This window comes from Melopsittacus undulatus, chromosome Z, assembly GCF_012275295.1.
Source record: "Melopsittacus undulatus isolate bMelUnd1 chromosome Z, bMelUnd1.mat.Z, whole genome shotgun sequence".
In the NCBI taxonomy this organism is placed as follows: Eukaryota; Metazoa; Chordata; class Aves; order Psittaciformes; family Psittaculidae; genus Melopsittacus; species Melopsittacus undulatus.
Genome location: NC_047557.1, coordinates 23,349,337 through 23,372,261, shown reverse-complemented (window position 1 = coordinate 23,372,261; position 22,925 = coordinate 23,349,337). Strand labels below are relative to the sequence as shown.

Here is a 22,925-nt window from a genome sequence, read left to right as displayed (position 1 = left end):
CATGCTAACCACTACTTTGCTTTTTCTTTTCAGTCTAATGTAATTTAATTAATAGCTACTGTAGGCTACTACTATAATCTTTATTATGTCACCACCTGCCAGATACATAGGGCACAACTGGAGCAACATCCAAACTGCATACATGGAAATCTATGTAATGAACATGTATTACCATTTAAAAGAACAGCTCCCCTAAAATTTCTCTTATGCTATTATGAATTTGCTACAGAAATATAACAACCTATTTATGTAACCTTCTATTACCTTCTTACGGATTCAAGAGATAAGTTCCTATAGAATCCTCCCATGCTTTGATTTAACAGTATTCATTTAATTTAGCTCTGTTTCAGTTGACATTTCTTGAAGAAACAATGCCCTATTTCTTCCATATTGTTTCCAAACTCTCTACAAGTAGCAAAATGTTTATTTAAACAACACATACTAATAATGCAGTAATTTTTACTTACTTTTGAAAATCTGTGTGAACATGAAGAAAACTGTCTTATCTCCAAATTAAAATCTTCATCATTAGTGTCATCTTCTTCCTCGGTTTCCATATGGTGGTATTTCTCAGACCGAGCTATAGACAACAGAAATAAAGTATGTGCATTTATCATAAAGAAGGGGTACCAAGCTTAATATTAACTAAAAAGAGTAATTTTATTCCCAAGATTATTATTGCTGAAATGTCAAACCACCAGTGAAATTGCAAGCTGCCAGTGGTTCTGATGAAGGACATTTTCAAAGCAGTAAGCAAAAGTCAAAGGCAGTGATTACTTAAACAAGGTGTTCTTCACAGGATTTTTTATACCATCAAGCACCTACTGTCAAAATAACTTGTGTCATCTTCAGATTCCAACTGTGGAATAAATTCTGCTTTCTGCCTAAGCAGGCTATTCCAGTCAAGGCTCCTGAAGAACTGATGCTGCTTTACTTCATATGCACCACCTGGGGGAGCCAGAGACAAAACACTGAGCAAATGATACCACATCCTCTGACATTATTCACCTAAAAAAAACCCTGGCCAAAATGTAAATTAGCATGGAAAGCCTTAGTCCTTAGGCAGGAACATCTATTAGCCATTTCCACTAGAATCTAAACCTATCAGAGTACCTCCTCGTCTCTGTTTTGTTGTGGCTGTTTCTTTAGTACCGTTACACTATCATCTTCCCCCTCTTAACATTTCTGTTTTTCTGGATATACTGATTATGATCTCTCAGTGGCAATTTAGTCAAAAGCACAATATGTAGTAATCATAAAAATGTAAATATGTATATTAGATCAGTAAGTGTAAGTTAGAAAGTAATGAAAATGATTCTTAATAGGAAATACTTTATAATTTATCTTCTTAAAGATTACTCCCCCTTCTTGTTATACAATGAAACTAGTTTCAAGTTAAGAAGCAACTATAAGAACACAATGAAATACTGGAATTTTTGTACTGGGGGGCTAGGTGAGTATGTTATTAACAAGCATTAATCTAACACTAAAAACTGAACAGGTAACCTGCAGCAAGAATTACTGCCAATTGGATTGTACGGCGTTTATGTGCCACAGTTTTGGTAGTGGAGGGCTGCAGGGGTGGCTTCTATGAGAGGATGCCAGATGTTTCCCCTATGTCTGACAGAGCCAATGCCAGCCAGGCTCAGGAGGAACCCACCACTGGCCAAGGCCAAGCCCATCAGTGACACTGGTAGTGCCCCTGTGATAACACATTCACAGGAGGAAAAAATCTGCTGCACAACAGCACAGAGAGGAGAGAGAATATGCAAGAGCAGAAACTCTACAAGACACCTAGGCTGCTGAAAGGAGAAGATGCTCCAGGCAGAGCAGAGATTCCCCTGCAGCCTACAGTGCAGCCCACGGTGAGGCAGGTTGTTGAGGGCTGCAGCCCATGGACGTCCATGGTGGATGACATATTCCCCTGCAGCCCATGGAGGCTCATGCTGGAGCAGATCTCCAACCTGAAGCCCCTGGACGGGGGGCCCACACCGGAGCAGGGGGATGCCTGAAGGAGGCTGTAACCCTGTGAGAAGCCCCTGCTGGAGCAGGCTCCTGGCAGGAGCTGTGACTCCACGGAAGGGACTCATGCTGGAGCAGTTAATGAATAACTGCAGCCCATGGGAAGGACTTATACTGATAAAGCTGGTGGAAGACTGTCTCCTGTGGAAGGGATCCCGCACTGGAATGTGGGAATATGAGGAGAGGAATGAGCAGCAGAGATATGTAATCAACTGACTGCAATCCCCATTCCCTGTGCCTCTATGGCACTTGCAAGGAGAAGACAAAGAAACTGGGAGTGAAGTTGAGCCCAGGAAGAAGGGAGGGGTGTAAGGAAGGAGTTTTTAGGTTTGTTCTTATTTCTTGTTATGCTACTCCAATGTTAAATGGCAATAAACTAAACTGGTTTCCCCAAGCCAGGTCTGTTTTACCAGTGACAGTAACTGCTGAGTGATCTCTCCCTGTCTTTACCTCAATCCACAAATCTTTAAATGCATTTTCATCCCTGTCCAGCTGAGAAAGGAGAAGTGATAGGGCAGTCATGGCAGGCAGCTGGTGGCCAGCCAAGATCAATCCACTACAATGATACAGCATTGGTTATGCCAAAGCTAAGTCAGCAGAGAGCCACTGACAAAGTCTCAAGTCTCCAGGATTGGTCTCCAACTCAGTCTCAAGATTTCTAAGCTGCTTCTTTGCTTTTCTGACTGCAGCAGGGAAAAAGTAAAAAATCCCAAATATTCCTGCATGAAACCAAAATCACATCTCATAGCTAAGGAGTGAACATTTCTCTTCAGCACAGCAATGTGATATTACAACTGAACTGTGTAATTCTTGATTGGTATCAGACACCTCAAACCCTAAGAGGTCCTTTTCCTGTAATTTTCCTTCTTCAAAACAAGCATAGTATCTCTCTTCCTTCAATTTAACTATGCCACTCAGGTCTCCTGAGCAAATACACAATTAGGATTTTCACAGAGTGCTATGCAGCTAGCTAATACATGTTAGACAGATAGTGCTGCTATTTGAAATGCATGGTGGAGCCTGGGATAAACAGTGCTGTTTTTCCAGAGCCCCGATGGGACCTGTCACATTGCAGTCTCTTGTTCCTGAAGTTCTTTCTAACATTAATAAAAAACCCAACAACTTTGTTGTGGCTTCTGAACACCCCTCTGTGCTCCAAAGAAATGGCTGCCCGATTTCCTTCTTCAGGCTGTCAGCTTTGAGAGACAGGCTGTCAGCTTTGAGAGACCACGAACAGTTTAAAGAAATCAGCCACTGCACAGATGTTCCATGTGTTGGCACTGACCATCACAGTAGTAGACAGCCTCATTCTAGCCAATTCACTTTCTCAACCAGCTGTAGCAAGACAGGCAGAATTTGCAATCTACTTCTGACCCAGCCGCTCACAGGGAGGCTCACAGCCTTGAATTAACACTGTATTTACCAGGAAAAAGCATCTTGGCAATGAAACAACAATACCTGAAAGGAGTATACGTAAAAGAAAGGAATGGAATTAGTTGTGGCTCTTTATTTTGCCTTTGGCAGTGGTGCCCTTTGTAGCAGATGAAGCAGGCAGCAGCAAGAGAAGCTGACTAGGACAAGACATCTGCTTCACTCTTGTTCAGCTCGGGGCACTGGACTCAGATTTGCCAGCAATTTTCCAAGTACTGTCATGCCGATTCAACCTGCCACTAGGTTTCCTTAGCATCCCCATGTATTCTATTCATGGCATACAGTGTTCACCATAAATAAGACTATACCTTTACATTCAGGCTCTTTTGCACAGGAAGTCTTTTTTGCTGTGTTTATGTAGTGCTTTGGTCAGTGGAATGGCTGCCAATGACAGGGGATTCCATACATTAACACTTCAAAAATCATGTGCAATATTCTTCATTAGTGCTTCTCATCCAATTCCCAGAAAAATCCTGTTCCATCAGCTAGCAAATTCTATTACATAAATGTACAATGTTTTCATTAGCCTAAGCAGGCTCAATGCTCCTAATACCACATGCTCATTCCATTTTAAGAGGTTCTTCTCTCAAAATGGAAAGAGCGTAGCACTGAATGACCACAGGGGAATAAGGTGACAGCTTGTGTTCCCACTGATACCCATTTACTTCCTTAACATTCACACTTAGGGTTTTGTTCTTTTTCATGCAAGGCAGTAGTGCTTGCTGAATTACAAGACCTTTCACAATACAACTTCAGACAGTCATTTCTGAACAATTAGTTAGAGTACCCATAATCCACCCTAAAGCCTGGAGGAACTAATTTGCCAGGCTAAGATACTTCTGCAAAAGGAAGCATTAGCTGTGTATTGATTCCTCTTCCCTACTTCTATGTTATTTAACGCTGTATCCATGAAAGAACACCATCTAACAGCTAACTGGATCTTTGAAAAATTTATGGTTTATGTAGAGAATTAAGAGAAGAGTAATTCCAAATGACCACATATATGTAAACTCCAAAAAAAGGACAGTCATCATCTGCTATCATGGCATGCTGTCATGCTACTTGTCCTGATAGGTATTTCCCAAGCAAAACAAACAGGTGAACAAAAGCTCGCAATGCTGAATACACAAACCATTTCCAGCACACTAACAATATAAAACAGGGCCTCCTAACCTGTTCCCAGTCTTTCCAATGGATTCTGCCTGAGCAGCAGGGTAATCAGATCCTGGGCATCTGGAGGTGGTGCTTCATCCTTTTCAGGCCAGTTGATTTCATCTAGCACAACAAAAAGTTGTTTGTTATTACTGAAGTCTGATCCCAACACTTAGCAGAAACTCTGAAAGCTCTCATAGCAAGCTATCAGTCAAGCTGCATTAAGGCAACTTTTCAAGTTGCTGTCTGTTGCATACCAATTACTTCTGATTTTCCTACTCTCTATACAAACTCCATAAACACGCTGTTTATGAGAACGTATGTTCCCATTTTCCTCCGAAGTATCCTTTCACCCCAAACTGTGTTTAACAACAGAATAAAGGAATGCTTGGCTGATGGAAAACTATTGCAAAATACGAGCACAACTTGTATGCTGTCCCTTCTTCCTGGCCACCCCACCCAAATCATGCTTTAAATTTTAGTTCTGTTCAATGGAAATTGCTGTTAAGGACACAGCTGACCTGGCCTAGCAGTCACTGCTCACATCTGCAATCTTTCTCTTCTAATGCTAGCAGACTTCCATGACTAACGGCCAAGGTATTGGACTCTGCTCTGGAAAGATACATACTAATGGAGCTTTCTTGCAAGTGCTGCATACTTGCACCTCACTCTGACTCTTCTACCACTAAGGCTTTTGCACCTCATAGCAAGTTGGACTTAAATCATGCAACCAATATATTAAGTCCTGCAGTATTCATGTAAGGCTGAAAAAAATCTGCCACATATTCATTTAAATTAAACAATGGAAAATTGTGCCAGTTTTGATAAGAACATGACCTTTATAAGAAGCTTACACAGCGAGTTTTGTCTGATTTCTATCAGAAGCTGCCTCTAAGAATGTAATATACTACAGGTTTAGACAAAACTCGGCAGAATTTTCTTAAGAGGTAAAAGAATTTTGGCATCAGAGAAACAGAATGCTCAAAAATCAGAGAAGACTTACGGATTTGTCATTGTATGATCTAGACTTTTCCTTAAAAACTATCAGAATTGGAGAAATAACCACTAGAAGCTACACAAAAGGTTAATTGCTGTATTTCAGAGTTTAAGGAAAGGTACTGAAATAAGAGGCATAAATGTTTCTGAAGCACTATTTTTAACATTCTGTTTTAATTAACATTTTAAGCGTCTAAATTTATTTATACTGAGGCCTGCCATGGCTGTTACTTATATAGACTGGGGGCAGGGAAGGCAACCTACAATGAAGAAAGAGCAAGGTATAATATGAGGAACAAGATTTTAAAGTAGATTATAGAATTTCACCCACAGAAAATTAACAAAAATCCAGGCTATGGACTGGGTTCTTTAACACAGCTTTTACAGCTGAATATCCTTGTACCATATAGTTCAGCATGTATTTTAGTATTTATACCCTTGGACCGTATATTTTAGCATAGGAAACTTATACAACAAAAGAATTCTCCTGCAGATGCTGCAAGAATGGTTTCAGAGAGTAAGGATATTTAAAATAACAGTCAAGTACAAAAGAGGAAACTAAGCTGACCAAGAGGCTTGGAGAGCCAGGGAGAATAGATCGAGTTTACAAACTTACACTTCTACAGTTTCTGGAAGATAAAATGGACACATTCAAACAGATAAGGTTATTTACGTAAGTATCAGCTAGATTATAACACATGATAATTTGTTTTCCAAAATTTAAAATTATTGCCACGCACAAAATAAAGTCTGAAGTGCAAATGTTGTCATTAATTTTAGACTATTCCCTCCCCTTCTCTCAGTCAGAGAGCATAAAGATAAAAACACATGCGCACATGTCTGGAAATGCAATAAAAACATGAGTTATTTTCATGTTTGCCTGCCTACAGCTTCCACTGCAGTTTGAATTTGATTTGGAAAATAAAGCATGAATATGCATTGCAGCCATGAGGCATTCAGAACAAAGCCAGCATTTGCTGCTTACGTTAATTAAACAGTTGATTCTCCTTGCAGCTCAGGACTTGGCGTATCACATCAGAAAACAACATGGTTATAAATCCATGAACAGCCAGGATGTTGTATAAAGAGGTCATATACTAGAGGCAACACACAAATCCATTTCATTACAGTTTACAAGCAAGTTTGGCTTTCAGCTTCACATACGGAGGAAAGCGAGATGATGGCAGTGTCTCCATAAGTACAAAAGGGGCTTTGCTGCATTCTCACTGTCTCAGAGTATAACACCAGAGGTATGGTCAGTTTTGTTTCTGTCAGGCTTTCTGGTTGTTGTGTGGGCTGTTTTTTTGACAGTTGTTTTGGTTTGCTGTTTGGTGGTTTTTGTCTTAGCTACTGGACATTTTAAGCAGACTATAAAACAGGCTGGGAAATAGTAAGAGATGCTATTCTGTTAAACTCTTGGCATAAATAGAGACCCTCTACATCTATGCATCTGGGAAATTTATGGAAACAGCAGGCAGGATAGTAAACAATTCTGTTTAATTATCATTCAGTTTTGCCATAAGCCACATAACAATACTTAGGGTCAGCTTGCAGGTTAAGAACTAAAGGGTTATTGAATTTTAAATGGAAGAACAGCTGCTACAGAAATAACATTGCACTACAACAATCACCAATGAAATCATTTGCAATCTGTGAACTGAATTTGTTTCCTTCTCTTTCCCATTAGTTATTATTTGTGAGACATTTGTTTTAGGGTTTTATTACGTCTTTGTTAATTTCTTCATTGTGCCATGAGGCATGTTCCCATTTATGCAAATATATTTTAACCGTTTCTTCTTGGGTATAATTTCTTCGCTAAAGACTGAGATCACTGTGCCACAGTGGCACTACTTTTCTACTAATACTGCTTTTCTAAACAATGCAGCTTAACCACTGCATTTCCGCATTTCTGTACTTAGCAACAATATACTGTAAGCTCAGCTTTTAAACCAAATTTAGTCTTACTACTTTGACAGCAACCTACTAATAAAATAACATGATAGTGGTGGGGCTTTTGAGCAAAACTATTATTATATAGCTTGAAAATCTAGCCTATCAGTAAAGTTGTAGATATATTTACTAGTAACAGAAATTGACATGTTTCACAGCAAAATAAGTAATCCGGGTTTTTTTTACAATGATCCTCACCACTGATTACTTGTCCAAACAGCTCTTCTGGTGTATCTCCAAAGAATGGCACACACCCAACAAGGAATTCATAAAGGATAATTCCCATAGCCCACCAGTCCACAGGTTTTCCGTAACCCTGTCTCAGTATCACTTCAGGAGCTATGTATTCAGGTGTACCACAGACCTAAAATAAAGAAAGTAAGTGTGAAAGTAAAACAAGTCTAATTGAGCTGTATCACATCACTGACAGTTTTGGAAACATAACATAATATGGAAACATGGAAAAAAGGAATTCAGTACTTTTTAGTCTTCTGACTTCACATAACTGCTAATGTTTTTAGAATGACCTAGCTATGTTTACAGGCATCACAATGAATATTTGCATATCGGTCATGTAAAGGACAGTCTGAATTTTGTACATGGAAGTCCATCATGACAAGTATTTTATTTAACTTAAACATACTCTTATCTTTGTATGAAAGTTGTGATGGTTTTATCTTAAGTAACTTTTACAGTGAACAGATTGTGAGCAATGGTAATGAGGCATGCTTAAAGGGAAATGGGCCATAGCAAGGATTTTAGCACCCTTGGTTGTACAATGCATAATGAGCTCCACAAGTACTCTGCTGAGACTCCTGAATTCTTTCTAAAAACAGTTTTCCATTTGTCTCTCTCAAAGATTCACTTTCACACAATTAGGCTGTTCATCTTACTAAAAGATCCTAATGTAGAAAGGAAAAATCTCAGAATAATCTGCAGGGCGTCAATAAAAGTAACTGACACACATAACTGGAACACCAATGCAGAAATAACAGTTTATACAGTATCATGCTACATTCCACTTGCAAAACATCACTTCATTTGCACACTCAGTGTAGAACTGAAAAAGACTGTCTCTTACTTGTTTGTCAAGGAATTCTCTGGCATCCTTCTCAATGTGACCCTCATACAGATTGGTAGTCAAACTCATTAGCCCCACCTTTGACAGGCCGAAGTCTGTAAGCTTTATATGGCCCATAGACGTTACCAATAAACTGTAATTAGAATGATTTGAAATTACTGTGATATATTTCAACATTATGCAGTGCTGATTACAACTATCATTATTATTACTATTATTAGATGAAAATGTTCCATTAGCACTGCAAAAATACAGACAGCTTAAAAGTAATTTAACAAGGTACAAAATAAAACAGGTTAAAAATCTGAGTCTTACATTTGTTACTATTAGCAGATGTAAACAGTTTGTCATATGCAATTGCACAACATTTTATAGAACCATACAAATGTTGAGAGCTGAATGTTATATGCTTTGAAGAAAAAGAAACAGTCATAATCTGAAAGACCTAGAATAGAATAAATGTTGCTTTTTAAATGAGGAGAGCATTTTCTGTGGGTCATTAATTGAAAAAATACTCAGGTATTAAGTTAGTCAGTAACTAATACTACACTGGCCTGAAGTATCATGTTATGAAGGTACTGTCACTCAAGAATAATGATCTAATTCTTTCTCTTTAAATGTGAAACTTGCAGCTACTATACTTTTTACTGCAGCTACTTGCTGTAATGTTATTTATATGTACAGAAGAAACAGTTTTCTAAATATTGAAAAAAATAACCAAACAAAACCTCATGCAATAGGAAAGATTTCCCAATCTGGGCAATCTTCATATATGCAAGTATCTGCAAGTTGGTGATACTTAAGTCTTAAAACAGTGTTTTAAGCATACTTAAAAAGATCTTTTCCTTAATAACCAAAATCAATTTCTCTCAATTCAGCTGGAAGAGTAAGCACTTTTTTTTTTCCCCTGCTACTCTTATCTTTTGCATCTGAAAGACCAAAAATTCAAAAAATCTCTTTTGGAAAAAAAACAAAACAAACAATCCACATTTTCTGTTACTGCAGGTAGGGAAAAATTCAAATATTGTGCAGAAATTGTGAATCTACATAACATTTCATTTTAAAAAAAACCCAACAAACAAAAACCAACAAAACATTTCAAGTACATTTCAAAGGAAGTTTATACCTTTGATATTTTATCTAATAACTTCTAAGTCTTCTTTTGGGTATATTCTATATACGTACTTGTCTGGTTTCAAATCCCTGTGTACAATTCCATAATTATGAAGGTATTCCAAGGCCAGAACAGTCTCTGCAAAGTACATCCTTGCCATGTCTACAGGTAGGGGACCCATGTTCTTCATCAAAGTAGCACAATCTCCACCTGTGGAAACAGAACAAATGTTCCAGATGACACTATAGATTTTGAGTAGTATCAGTATAAGTCATATATGCTGCAGAAGGAGACACACACTGCAGCCATAAATCTTTATTTGCCAGTCAAATGATTCAATTGACCATGTAACCATACCAACTATTGTACTGGAAACACAGTGTGAAGCTGGGAGTGAGTAGTTAAAGGGTTCAGCTGGAAACTAGTAAAATCTGTGCTGCTACAGGTGGAGTGATCAAAAAAAAATCCCAACCCCACACAACCATAGTCTACATATTTCATCTTGCACTGCCTCTGTTCACTGTCTACTTCAGTATCAGAACCTTTTCAAATTACTTCCTCTTGCCTCTTCCTTTCTAAAAGTAACTAGTACAAATACCCCATGTGCTAATGAAAATTTCAACTCCAGAAAAGCAAACTGCATTTCCACAAGAATTTCTGAACACTAGGACACTTAGGATTATAGTCCATGAGGAACTTATTCAAACAGCAGTTATTTCCCATTGCAGCTGGAGTTCAAGTGTTTTACAAGCTCCGTCTGGAAGATGACTAGAAAAAAGCCACCTTGCTGTTGGATTTAGAGCATAAATCTGTATTGCCAGAGTACAGAGGACCCAAGGAAGCCTTTCTAATGCAAGTACCATATGGGTTATTTTTCTTTCTTGTTGTAAGAAAATGAAAATAGAACAGCCACTTTACCTTCTACATACTCCATGACCATACATAAATGACGCCTTGTTTCAAAAGAACAATACATGCTGACTACAAATGGATTTTCTGCAAATGTCAGGATATCACGCTCAACAAAGGCCTGTTGGATCTGGTTTCGGAGGATGAGATTCTGCTTATTAATTTTCTTCATGGCAAATCTTTGTCTGGTTTCTTTGTGTCTCACAAAATAAACCGCACTGAAGAAGGTTCAAATGGGAGAGAGAAAGAAAAAACTCTGAATAACTGTTAAAATATATATATTTTAAAAACTTTTCTTTTTTACAAAAAAATGTATTTTTTAAAACTGTGTATGCATTATATAAAAGGTTTATGTTTTCCTTAATGTAGTTGACCTGCCTTTTACATTACAGAATGGCTACAAACTTCATTTTATTCTATAATCAGGATGAACCTCAGTCAACAAAAATCAGTACACAGACTAAAACCAAACAACTCCCCCTTGCCCTGTGTCCCAAAACCAAACAGCAGATACAGCAAATGCTGTCCAACAGACATAGCAAATGCTCTCAGCTCAGGCAGATTTTGGGTGTTTCCACCAACAAAGGATTATATACAAAACCCAGCTGTGGCACATTGTTATAAAATCATTCTTACAAATGCTTATTCTGTAAGTGTGTTGATTTTAAAACATGTCACAGGTTTCTCAAGAGGTTTGCTTCAAAGCTGTTTGATGGGGTAGCTCCCTTGTTGCCAGGTGCTAACTATTCTGTTCTTTTTCAGTCCCTGACATCAGCACTGATCCATATCAGGGGTAGGTCACCAGTAGGTAATCCGAAACAAAGATCACTACATTAACCACATGGTAGCATGGAGTTAAGATGTATCTTGACATACTGAATTTCCACTGAGGTACTCGGTACTGAGTCTCCTGTAAGCCTGGTTAGATAAGGTTAAGGCAGGGAAACCAGCTGAAAGAAAACCTCACATGTACAAGCCTTCTTTCTTTCAATGCTCAAGGAATCATCCAGCCATGAAACACTGACACAGGATGTTACTGCTGCATTTCTCAGAATCCCTTGAGGCAAATCATGAAAATGTCTGCCTTGCCTGAAAACTGCATTGTAGCATTTAATGCTTATAGCATGTCCAGTATATAATTACCACAGCAGTGAGTGTTTACAGACAGAAAAGACTACAAGGAGAAAACGGGGGATGAACTCCTGAAAGACAGATACTAATCAGAACAAATTATTACAGCACCTTAATAAGTCTTTGCAGATCATGTGGATCTATAGGATCATTACAACCATATTTAAAGATAAGAGCCAGTAAGTTCTAAGGACTATGTAGTCCAGTAACTATTTGGGACATTCTGGCTGTGTTTCTCCAGCTCTCTAAATCCCATTCTCCAGTCATATAGTCACAGGCAGGCAATTGTGATACTTTCCACTGGGATTCAGTTATCTTCAATTCCTCAGGGAAAAAAAAAAACACCTGTTTAGTTCAAGTTTACTAGACCCACAAGACAACTGCAACACAATTGTCCCTCTCACACTTACAGAGGCATACACTGTCTATGCGATACTATGTGCTTTTAAATAATCCTTAACATACAAAAATGTTGGGTATTGCTTATTCACACCCTGATTACAGAAACTGCAGCAAACAGCATTTATGCTTTACAAAGAAAACTACGTCCTAGCCAGCAGCACGTTATTCCTGCAGAAGACCCTTGCTTCTTCCTCCAGGATGCTCCCAATTCACAGCAGTGGTGCCATTTCCTTAGCCTACCAGTATGCTGAACTGAGCACACTACAACTGTGCCTGGGACTGCCTGTGACACCGGGGTGTCCTCAGCTCCCACAGTTTGAAACTTGTCAATAAAATAATAAATAGAAAGTGAAATATTCCCAAACAGTTAAATAGCAATACATAAACTACCTGGACTTGAAAAAAAAATAAAAACCAAACAAAAAACCTTACATGTTCCTGCACAGAAGTGGGGCTTCAACTTAATCTAAGTAGAAAGCTTGGAGTAAAGCTCACATCTGCTGAGACACAGCTATGAACTTGGAGGTAAAGTGATGGCAACAGTCACAGTAGCTTTAGCACATAACAACTTTGACTTCAGTAACTCTGATTTGCCAGTGGTATACCTCTGTTACTGTGTAATAACTTATCAGGTAAATTTTGATGGCCTTCTACTTTCTCCTCGAAGCTGTCATCTTGCTTTATTCTTATAAACCCGGCACTGAACGTGAGCCTTACTTTCTGCCCCACACAGGCCTACTATCCCACATATCTCTATTTTTCATAATGCTATAACTGGAGCACTAAACAGAAGCTCATCTTTGTTTTATATGTACTTTTAGGAAAGAGCTCAATACCTCAGTTCCTGGTTTCTTGGCCTTGGCTATTAAACGCTGCTCATGATTTTCAGTATATTATACAGACAACTATATATCTGAGGATTGTTTCGACACAAAAAGTATTAGGAACATGCAGACCATCCAATTGTGTCAATCCATCCAATGACAGTGGTATGCCTTGTCTGGCCTGCAAAGCCATGGACTGGCATTGGCTTTACTACTCCCCTCTTCCTGTTCTCGTAACATGACCCCAAGAGATTTCCAAAGCATCCTCTGAATTCAATGTATGGATCCCAACAGGTACAAAAGTGCTCTGTATTTTATTGATGCTGTGTTTTAACACAGCAAGAAAAAGTTTGCTTTTCAAGAGAAGTAGCAAAACTCAATGGCATTATTCAAACATTACATTAGTCCCTTAGTCTACTTCCAACATAAACCTTAGCTTTTAAAAGTATCACTAAAATGCCTTTAGCTAGGCACAAATATAGAACATTGCGTATGTGTGTTAAGATGACCAAAATAAATATTCAGAAATTTAACCAGGTTCCTGAATTGCTCAAACTTGTGTTATGCAAGCTATCTCTCCAGTCTTACAACCAAGATTCCTGTTTGTTCTCTAAATTACTTAAGGGTTCCAGGCCTAGTTTTCAGTAACTTCAACTTTTAGAGCCATTTTACAATCCAGTCTACATTCAGTGTTGAGCCTAATGTGGCTGTGCTGCTTTGCTTTGACCCAATTCTCTAATTTACCAAAGAACCTTGAACTCCTTGTGGAAACAGGGGTACTGTACTTGCTGCTTAACAGTTACAGCTGCTCACCGGAAGTGATGTTTCATTTTCATAATTAATTTCCTTAAGGAAACTGATTATGAAATCAATCAATTCCTTCTACTACCTTCTGTACTACCCTGGAATAAAGTCTGAGATTTCCTCTAGTGAAGAGGAGCCACTTGTGAGGGTGTGATTCATGATACAGCAATGTGGTAAAGTTTATGGAGAGTTATGTAAGATCACAATTTACAAGCAGCACTGCACCACCTCTTAGCTAGGTGATGCCCATGACCAGATTGGATTTATTTGGGGACAGGGTGAAATGCTGCATAAAGCACTACAGTACTCCTAAAAGGAGCATCCAGTGCAGTGGGGGTTTTCCAAGCCCCGGGACAATGTGCACAGCCTCAACAACATTTCAGACTTACCCTAGTCTTCCTAAAAGCAAATGAGAAGCTGGCTATCTGAAGAACAAAGAATGACAGCTGTGATCCTTCTCTCACAACTGGTACCAGCCCTAGTTAGAATCACAGGTTAGGGTTGGAAAGGAACTTAAGATCACCTTGTTCCAAGCCCCTGACATGGGCAGAGACATCTCCTGCTAAACCATGACACCCAAGGCTTCATCCAATCTGGCCTTGAACACTGTCAGGGATGAAGCATTCACATCTTCCCTGGGCATTATGTTACAAATTTTAGCTAAGAAAGCCACCTCTCCACATCTAGCAGTACCAACGCCTTCTATCTTTAAATAAGCAAGTAAACACAGACACAAAATGATGAAGCTGTTGTTCCTATGGGTAAACTGTTCCATACTTGCAATAAAAAAAGCTTGAAAAACGGAGCTCTTTACCAGTTCATAGTGTGCTGTACGTTCAGGAAGGACAGAATTCAAGACTTTCAATATGGTAAACACCTTTTTCTACCACCAAAGAGGACTGCACCGGGAGCCAATTTTAGATCCTCACCCATTATTAGTGACAGAGAAAAGAGAAAGCACTTTGCCTGTGCTCTACTGGGAAGTTCACTTGAGGGCAACACAGTACACAGGTTAGAAGTTCATAATTTTGAGGAAGTCCACAACGAATTATAAGATCCCTAGCACAGAAATTGTTTGACTCTACTTTTTAAGCTGCTCTTCAAAGCTACAAGCTCCTAGGAATCAAAGCCTCTTACCTGCATAGACCTGTCACCCATAGGGATAAACAGAAAGAAAGTAATATAGCTTATTAGACCTGTAGTCACTCAGAGTTGGTGATACATAAGTGAACCTATAAAGCCAGACTTCCCCCGACCCCTTACAGTTCTGAACTGGTGTCTGCCAGGCTGCTAATGAATTAACCTGAATCACAGGGTGTTACTCTGCAGCTGGGTAGTTTTCTTACACCCATTCACAATGCAACTATCCATGAGCAAGTACTGTCAATCAGACAGAGAAGGGACAAGAATGAGTAATCACAGGTTATGGGCAGCAGCTGCTCAAGCAAACACAACCTCAGTTTTTAAATTTATCAAGCAACACCATTGGCCAGTATGTGACATACATATCAACCATTACACCATATAAGTAAAAGGATTCCAGGCAGTCACAAAAGAAGTATCATGTCCATGCTTTAAGCAGATGCAGTGATACATTAATGAAGAACTGAACTAACATCACTTGCTTCCCTGAAATCAAACGTAATCTTAATTTTGTTGAGCTGGTCCAGGAACCCAGGCTGATGCCAACTTGAAGATATGGAATACAACTTCCTGCTACCTCTTACAAGCTGCAATATGGAAAAAATGTTGCTCTGTTTGCAGTGAAAAACTTAAATTTGGGAAGTATGAAAAGTTTTGGCTGGCTGACAGAAGTCAGAGAGACAGCTTGTGAAATCATTAATGACTTGGCCAGCATCCTACATGTTTACTGATTCACAGCTTGTTTAACTTCTTGTATATTCCTAGCCGTTCCCAATAGCCTGATACACCTCATCTACTATACAGTCACTTAATTGCACTACAAATGAGTTTACCCAATCAATTAAAAGCACAGAACTGCTAAGATATTTACTCAAACCTTCACAAAACCAATAGTTTATACTCAAACTCATCAAGTTTAACACATCTGACAAATCTCAGCTACACCATGCCAAGTCCAACAATTACCCCGTCAAGCAGTCAAAGCTTTCAATTTCACTAATGAAGGCAAAAACACCACAGAAGAATCAAAGACAGCAGAATGTTTGTTTTTTCTGTCATTTGTTAAGAATGAAACCCTCCATTACAGCCTCAAAATACATAAAATATTACAACAGCATACTGAATCTTTAACAAGTCAGTGCACAAAATATGTCCACTCACATATTTTTGAGAATAAATCAGTGAAGCACAGATAGAATTCACACATACTTAGGTTATTTCAGAAAATTAATGACCTGGAAAAACATGGATGCAGGGGGAAAATAAATAATCCTTGTAGGTAACAACCATAACTTTTATTTCAGCTGCTTATACTTGTAAATAAACTGCCTATGGGGCAGTTGATTGCTTGGTATTCACAGGTGGAACTCCCCATTTTGTAGATGAGTTTCCATTTTGTAGAAGAGCATTTATATTATCGTGATGTGTCCCTCTTTAAACTTGACTGTAACTTTTAAATTAACCACCATACTGGTGCTAACAGAAAGAACACTTACTAAAGATCAAAAAATGGGTCTGTCAATATTATGGTCCCACTTACCTGACATTCCACAGTGGAGATCTTCAAGCACACAGCTGGTTTTGAAGTGACAGTCCAGACAATTTAGGAGCATAAGCCCACTCAACTTACAGTAGCTGGGGGGCAGTGACAAGTTTGCAAGTTTACTGTCTCACAGTTCACTGAATGTGTTCCTTTCCCTCTACATTAATTAGTAAGGGGCTGTATCTTTGTTTTCTTTCTTGTTCTCGACTCTTAAGAAGTAGCCATTTAAAACAAAAAATCCAAGCCAACAAAATCTTTTTTGTTATTGCTTGCTTAAGGATGGAACTAAGAGCACTCAACTAAACTCACGAGATTTTCAGCTTTGACTTCTTATGCCACAGTATAACCTGCCAGTCTACCCCTGTTTTAATACTTGCTAAAGAGAATAATGATTCATGCAGAATACAGATATGCTCCAAGCTATTCACCCTCTTATCAGCATTCCATTTCCCCGCAAACCTATCAGGTTCTCTCCCAATTTTTATGACATTTGCATTGCCAATTTAAGTATATTATTGGCATTAAAAAGGTGTTTCAAAAGTATTGATTTTGCCTTCCACAAGCATGAGGAAAAAAAATTCTACAGCCCTACATCGTGTGTGCCATAGAAAGCCATGGCTTTTCATCCTTTCTTTTCCAGCTTTTGAGGTAAGTTCTCTTTGGTTTCAAATGGACAGTTGTCTTCAGTTTGTATTTAATGGCTCATCAAGGCTCCTTGTAACTGAAACACCTATGGAGCAAGAGCCACAGGCCTACCAAATGTCTGACTTAGAAGTCTAGCCACTAACTGCTGGTTGCAGCATGCCCTTCTAAAGCTGCTCTCTCTCTACCCATCCCTCAGCATCCTAGACTGCTGGGAAGTTGGGCAGGTGTAGTGATTTGGACACCTGTTTCTCTGATGAGGACCCACCCCACACCATTCTTCTTATGCTCCTTCAGTAGGATAAAGAGGAAATTGGGTAGGAGATGAAAGGAGAAATGGAGGAGACTAAGGATCTGCAAAATGAAGGAGAAAGGGGTTTGCCCAGGGAGGGGAGAAAGGCTTTTCAAGTCCTGGGGTAACTGGGAGAAAAAGGCATACAGTAAAGTAATGGGCTTGCCTAGGGAGAAATTCTGAGAAAATTAATTGTGCAAGTTGACTAGTGAGAAGTTTTATTTGGATATTTACATAATTTTAATGCTAATTATGTTACTTCCTTCAGGCTTTCTGCTATTTAAGCAGGCCTGGACACAAATAATAGCCTCCACAAGTGCTATAATGACCTACAGTACTAGGCAGAACCCAATGCCTCCTGTCCCAGGGCTCAGGGTTACCTTTAACTATGATCGGAAAGTATTACAATGCTCACCAGCCTCAGGCCATTAAAACAGCATGCAAAATTCAACTGGGCAGATTGCAAGTGCTTTCTCTTCTATGTCTATGGTCTTGTCAAAGACTGCTTAATCCTATTCAGGTTGTTGCTGCTTCCTACCTCAAGCAGAAGTAGCACAGAGAAGAGCCAGTCTAGTAAGTTTTGTGCTGGAGAAAAGCACAGGCCTCTCCACTGCCAGGCTGTGACATGGTCTAACTTGGCAATGAGCTCCTCACCTCAAGACAGAAACCTCTCTTTTTTTGAATGAATATAGAATATATCCCTCCTGACTCTGCTAACAGGCTACATAGATCAAGCCTATGTCCTGGTACATTTCAGTTCAAAGGAGAAGCCAAACTGTAGCTGATCAGAAAAGGGGAATAAAGACAGATTTCTGCCTGCTGATAGACACAACACCTTGATCGTACTTCAGAAAACATTCTGTGTTCCTTTAAGGTCCAGGCTAACATGATTTCTGTTGGTTTCTAGGATATCTCCAAATGATCTGCATACCACTGGTCAGTAAGCTGTGTACCTTCCAAGTACCCAAAAGTAATCAAGTAACAGCAATTACTTAAAAGCTAATGGGTTAAAATTTGAAGATGAAAGACTGTCTGCAGAGAAGCAACAAAAAAGTGGTGACCTATTGAAGGAAATTTGCTTTTACTTCACCAGGATGTTTAGGTCAAATAAGCACTCATTTCAAAACAGATGCAATTTTATTCTCTTTCACATCTGCATAAACACAGACTGTTTCCACTGCTCTAAAGGTGGCTTTAAATCTGCCTTTCAATTCATTCAGATTTCATCTTTGGCATTACACAACACACACTTCTGAAAAATCTTTGTGATGTGATACTCAGTATTTTAATTTACTGCAGCACACAGTAATTCATTATTGCCTAGCAAGCTTTTCAGAAACTTTTTCTTGTGAATTTCAAATATTAGCAATAAAACCAGAAAACAAAACGAAAAAGCAGTGCAAACAAACTCCCTCACATAAACATCCTTGCAATAAGTAATAATGGGAAGTTAAGCAAATATAAAATGCTAAAAAGCTGCTGCACTCGTTACTCACCCGTAAGCTCCATTACTAATCAGTTTAATTGTTTCAAAATCACTTTCCCGAGGTTTTCTCTGCAGCTTCAGTGAGGTATTAGAGCTCTTCAAAGTAAAAGAGTAGAGAGAACAAAGTTAATACAGTACTTTTTTCAAGACCAGGGAAACATAAAAACCAACAAAAACCCCCTTAACCTATCACCACGCTGTCAAACCCTGATGAGCCACCTAAAAACTGTCCAGTTAAGTCACAGTCCAGAGTTATAGACTTAAGTGAACCCCACCAGGCACTTGTTGTCCATTGCCTTCCCATTTTAGTAAATCTGAGCATGGTACAACAGCCTGGTTGTAACTAAATGTAGATGAGCTCTTGTTCACTCAAACTTCTGCATACTTCTAACTAATGTTAGGATAGACTGTGAAAAAAGACATAAAATGAAAGACAAAAATACAGAAGATAAAAACACACAAGTTCTATCATTATGGAGGTCACTTTCACCCATTTGTATGCCAGAACATTTTCAAATGTTGTCCTGAGAGTACTGCATAACCTTTTCTCTAGCTTTAGTTTTTAATTGATCTTGAACATGTAAGTGTGAAATGGAATTGGGGTGTAGGGGTGTGATGAGGGCGCCAGACTCCAAATACAGTGTTCCAAACCCACAAGATCTTTTTCAAGATGCTTTCCAAATCTCCAAGAAGTCCTACAATCCCTACCCAGGCAGTTTGGCAGTAAAGGTTTAAAGCAGAGCTGGTTGGAACATTTTTAATTAAACTCTTGCTGAAGAAAATTCAGTGCAAGATTAGTTAATATGTTAATATAATAAACTACACAGGAACAGAGATGATTTATTAAATTGTTCAGCCCAGTTGCTTGCCAGTACAGGATTCTTCTGACTTGCATATTTATGACGATTTTAAATGGTTCTGTACTTTAAAGTTATGCTTCTTGTCACTTCCCATGTATGTTTATTCCACAGCTACACTTTAAAGAAAATGTTTCCAACTACTCACCCTGTATTTTTCTTTATTTATTTCCTTACATTGCTTTGTTACACTGCATTAACTTTTTCTGTAGTTTTTCAACATCTGAACAACACAAACTTTACAACTGCAATTTCTTAGCCATTGCTAAGGCAGTTTACACTTCAGCTTCTCCTAAGCACTTCAGCACTTCATTTAAATCTCCTAGCTGTTATTTCTCCAATTTGTCAATATCCTTCCACTAAAGGCTACCTAGGTCTAAATCAGATGAACAGAATAAGAAATACCATTCATGTCACAACTCTGGAAGCTTTTGTAGGTGGCATTTGTTAAAGTCAGAAATTACCTCAAGATAATATGACATGTATTATGAGGATGATGTCTTTTCTGTAGCACTGTTTTAACAGATACCCCACACCTGTGTTTTAAATTCTAATATTTGTAAGTCTCTGTAAAGTACCACTGAATAACTATGCATGCCTCAAAACTGCACTTGCCTTTTCTATCCACTTGCACTGAGTATCAACACTAAATTGTCAGGACTCTATCCAGTGTTGACTGAAATCCAGTGTATGAGAAACAACTTTTAAAAATAAGAATTTAAGTTGAGAGCATTTAAGCCTACAATATTCAGACCAATAAACTGCTCCAACTAATTTTTTTTTTGCCAACACAAACAAGCATCTGACAAAATATTACTGTAAGATACCCACTATAGTAGACAAGAATTTTAAACACAGATTCAGAAGAACAATGCACAATCTTCCAGATTGCAAGCTAACTTTCTGAATCCAGACTATTTGCTATATTGCTCATTTTTTTCTTGTGTCTTCACTGGATCTGTTCAGTCTCCCAGTTTGATCATTAGCTGTTTTAAAATCTGTTTAAAATAATTCATTTTTTATGAAAAGGTTTTAAAACCCTTCTGAAAGAAAAATCAACACATTAATTAAACAGAAATAAAGAAAGTAGTGATGAATTTTGTGGTAAAACAAATGCCACATGGTAAACACTAACTTTGTGGAAGCTAAAGATACTGTAAAATCTAGAAAAACAGGAAGTTTTGTGCTAATATGTTTTGCAAGCCTTCCCTCTGCTGAGCACCATGGCATTGGTCTTGAGTATTAACCACTGTTCTATTCAATCTCTTTACACATACCAGGAGAAAATAAAAACAGAGGGAACACAACACAGCTATTTTTCCTTGCTCAGATTCAATAAAGTCAGCAACATAACATGAAAACTTACATTTATTGATTCGTCCCCTTCCAGATTTTCTGCTGTCCCACTGTCACAGTTTGCTAGCTGAGCTATTTCTGGAAACAAAGATTAGAAACTTCATTTTAAGCACAGAACACCTGACAAGTGACTCTCTTCTAGAATACCCAATGAATATGCTGTCCAATCTGTATTATCTGCAAGTAACTTTCAGGGTATCTCCAAGCACATACAAAAAAATCACACCCAGAACACATGCCACTCAATGCCTACATAATCTTCCACTGAAGAATTCAAACAGCCATAAATCAATGAAGAGCGGCATTGTTATCATCGCTGACGCATGGGAATTCTCAGATCTGAGAGATTAAGGGTAAAACAGCACTAATCTGCTGAAACTCCTGAGGATCTCATCCCCTGAGGGAATAATAATAGGCTGCATCCTTGTTGGGCTCTTCCACAGTTAAGAAGAAAATTTTTTTAGTTTAGACCAGGTGAGATGGATTCATGGTTTGCATCTTCTACACATAAATACTAATATGCTTAACAGAATAAGATAAAAGCCATTTTCTTAGAAGCTTATCATTTATGGGGTCACTAACAGAGATGACCTCATAGCAGCCTTCAAGTGTCTGAAGAGGGGCTATAAGGATGCTGGGGAGGGTCCCTTCATTAGGGACTGCAGTGACAGGACAAGGGGTAAGGGATCAAAACTTAAACAGGGGAAGTTTAGACTGGCTATAAGGAGGAAATTCTTTACTGTGAGGTTGGTGAGGCACTGGAATGGGCTGCCTAGGGAGGTTGTGAATGCTCCATCTCTGGTGGTGTTCAAGGTCGGAAAAAGCCCTGGGTGATATGGTTTAGTGTGAGGTGTCCCTGCCCATAGCAGGGGGCTGGAACTAGATGATCTGAAGATCATTTCCAACCCTAAATAGTCTATGATTCTATGACTTCTCTGGGATACAGATTTTGGGAGTCTATAACTTGACACAGTTGTTCCTGTCAGAGTCAACCCATGCTTATGCTGCAGAGCTCCTAAGCCTATCCTGTTCTTCAGGAGACAGTAACTAAGAATTCATCTTGAGAAGCTAAGCATTACTTTAATCTCACATGTTGTTAATTATATACTCCACATAGCCAAGGTTGCACATACTATTGTAATGTGTGGGAGATCAGAGATATGACCACCTGAAGTTTGTGAGGTGTGTTTTTATCTCAGAACTGTTAAATGAATTTATGAATATGGGAAATAACTGAATATTCACATAGGATATCTAGACTGTATTTTTCTATATAAAAAGTGAATATTACAAGAGACAGTCTGCCCAACACTCACTGTAATCATTAAAGCAAATTAACCACACAATCTTCTGTTGGAACAGCTAAAGATTTAAGAAGTGATTCTGATTTATACTATCCAAAATACTACATGTGTAAAGTGTAAGAATCAAAAGTAACTAAAATGTCACCTCAAAACCCAAACAAATCTTTAATCTATTAAAGAAGCTAAAAATTCAAAAAATTCTGAATATGAAATCAATAAAAATATCTCTACTGAGAACAAATAAATATTTTTAAAATAAAACAACCAACAACAATAGCAAAAAAAGAGCAAGCAAGCCTAAGCTAAATGACAGACCAAACTTGAAACTGGAGTTGATTTCTCTGGCAAAAGTCACAGTTTTGTTAACGTGGAGTTTTCATGCCAAAAGTGTTGATAAAACCTTTATTGTACAGGTGAGAACCAAACAAGCTAGAAAAATATATTTTGACAGCCTTCTCAACTGAAATTATTTTCATAAATAGAGAA

The 22,925-nt window shown here is 38.4% G+C and overlaps 1 protein-coding gene across 1 annotated transcript in view; it reads right to left on the bottom strand.

Moving 5' to 3' along the window:
- MAST4 (microtubule associated serine/threonine kinase family member 4) overlaps positions 1-22,925 on the bottom strand; it is a 113,793-nt gene that overhangs the window by 19,787 nt on the left and 71,081 nt on the right. Inside the window, exons 10-18 of the mRNA XM_031051512.2 lie at positions 21,146-21,213; positions 18,933-19,018; positions 10,665-10,873; positions 9,818-9,956; positions 8,633-8,765; positions 7,750-7,915; positions 4,627-4,728; positions 826-948; positions 468-580 (exon numbers count right to left, since the gene is read on the bottom strand). Coding sequence (XP_030907372.2) covers positions 468-580; positions 826-948; positions 4,627-4,728; positions 7,750-7,915; positions 8,633-8,765; positions 9,818-9,956; positions 10,665-10,873; positions 18,933-19,018; positions 21,146-21,213 — 1,139 coding nt within the window. The remainder of the gene's footprint in view (positions 1-467; positions 581-825; positions 949-4,626; positions 4,729-7,749; positions 7,916-8,632; positions 8,766-9,817; positions 9,957-10,664; positions 10,874-18,932; positions 19,019-21,145; positions 21,214-22,925) is intronic.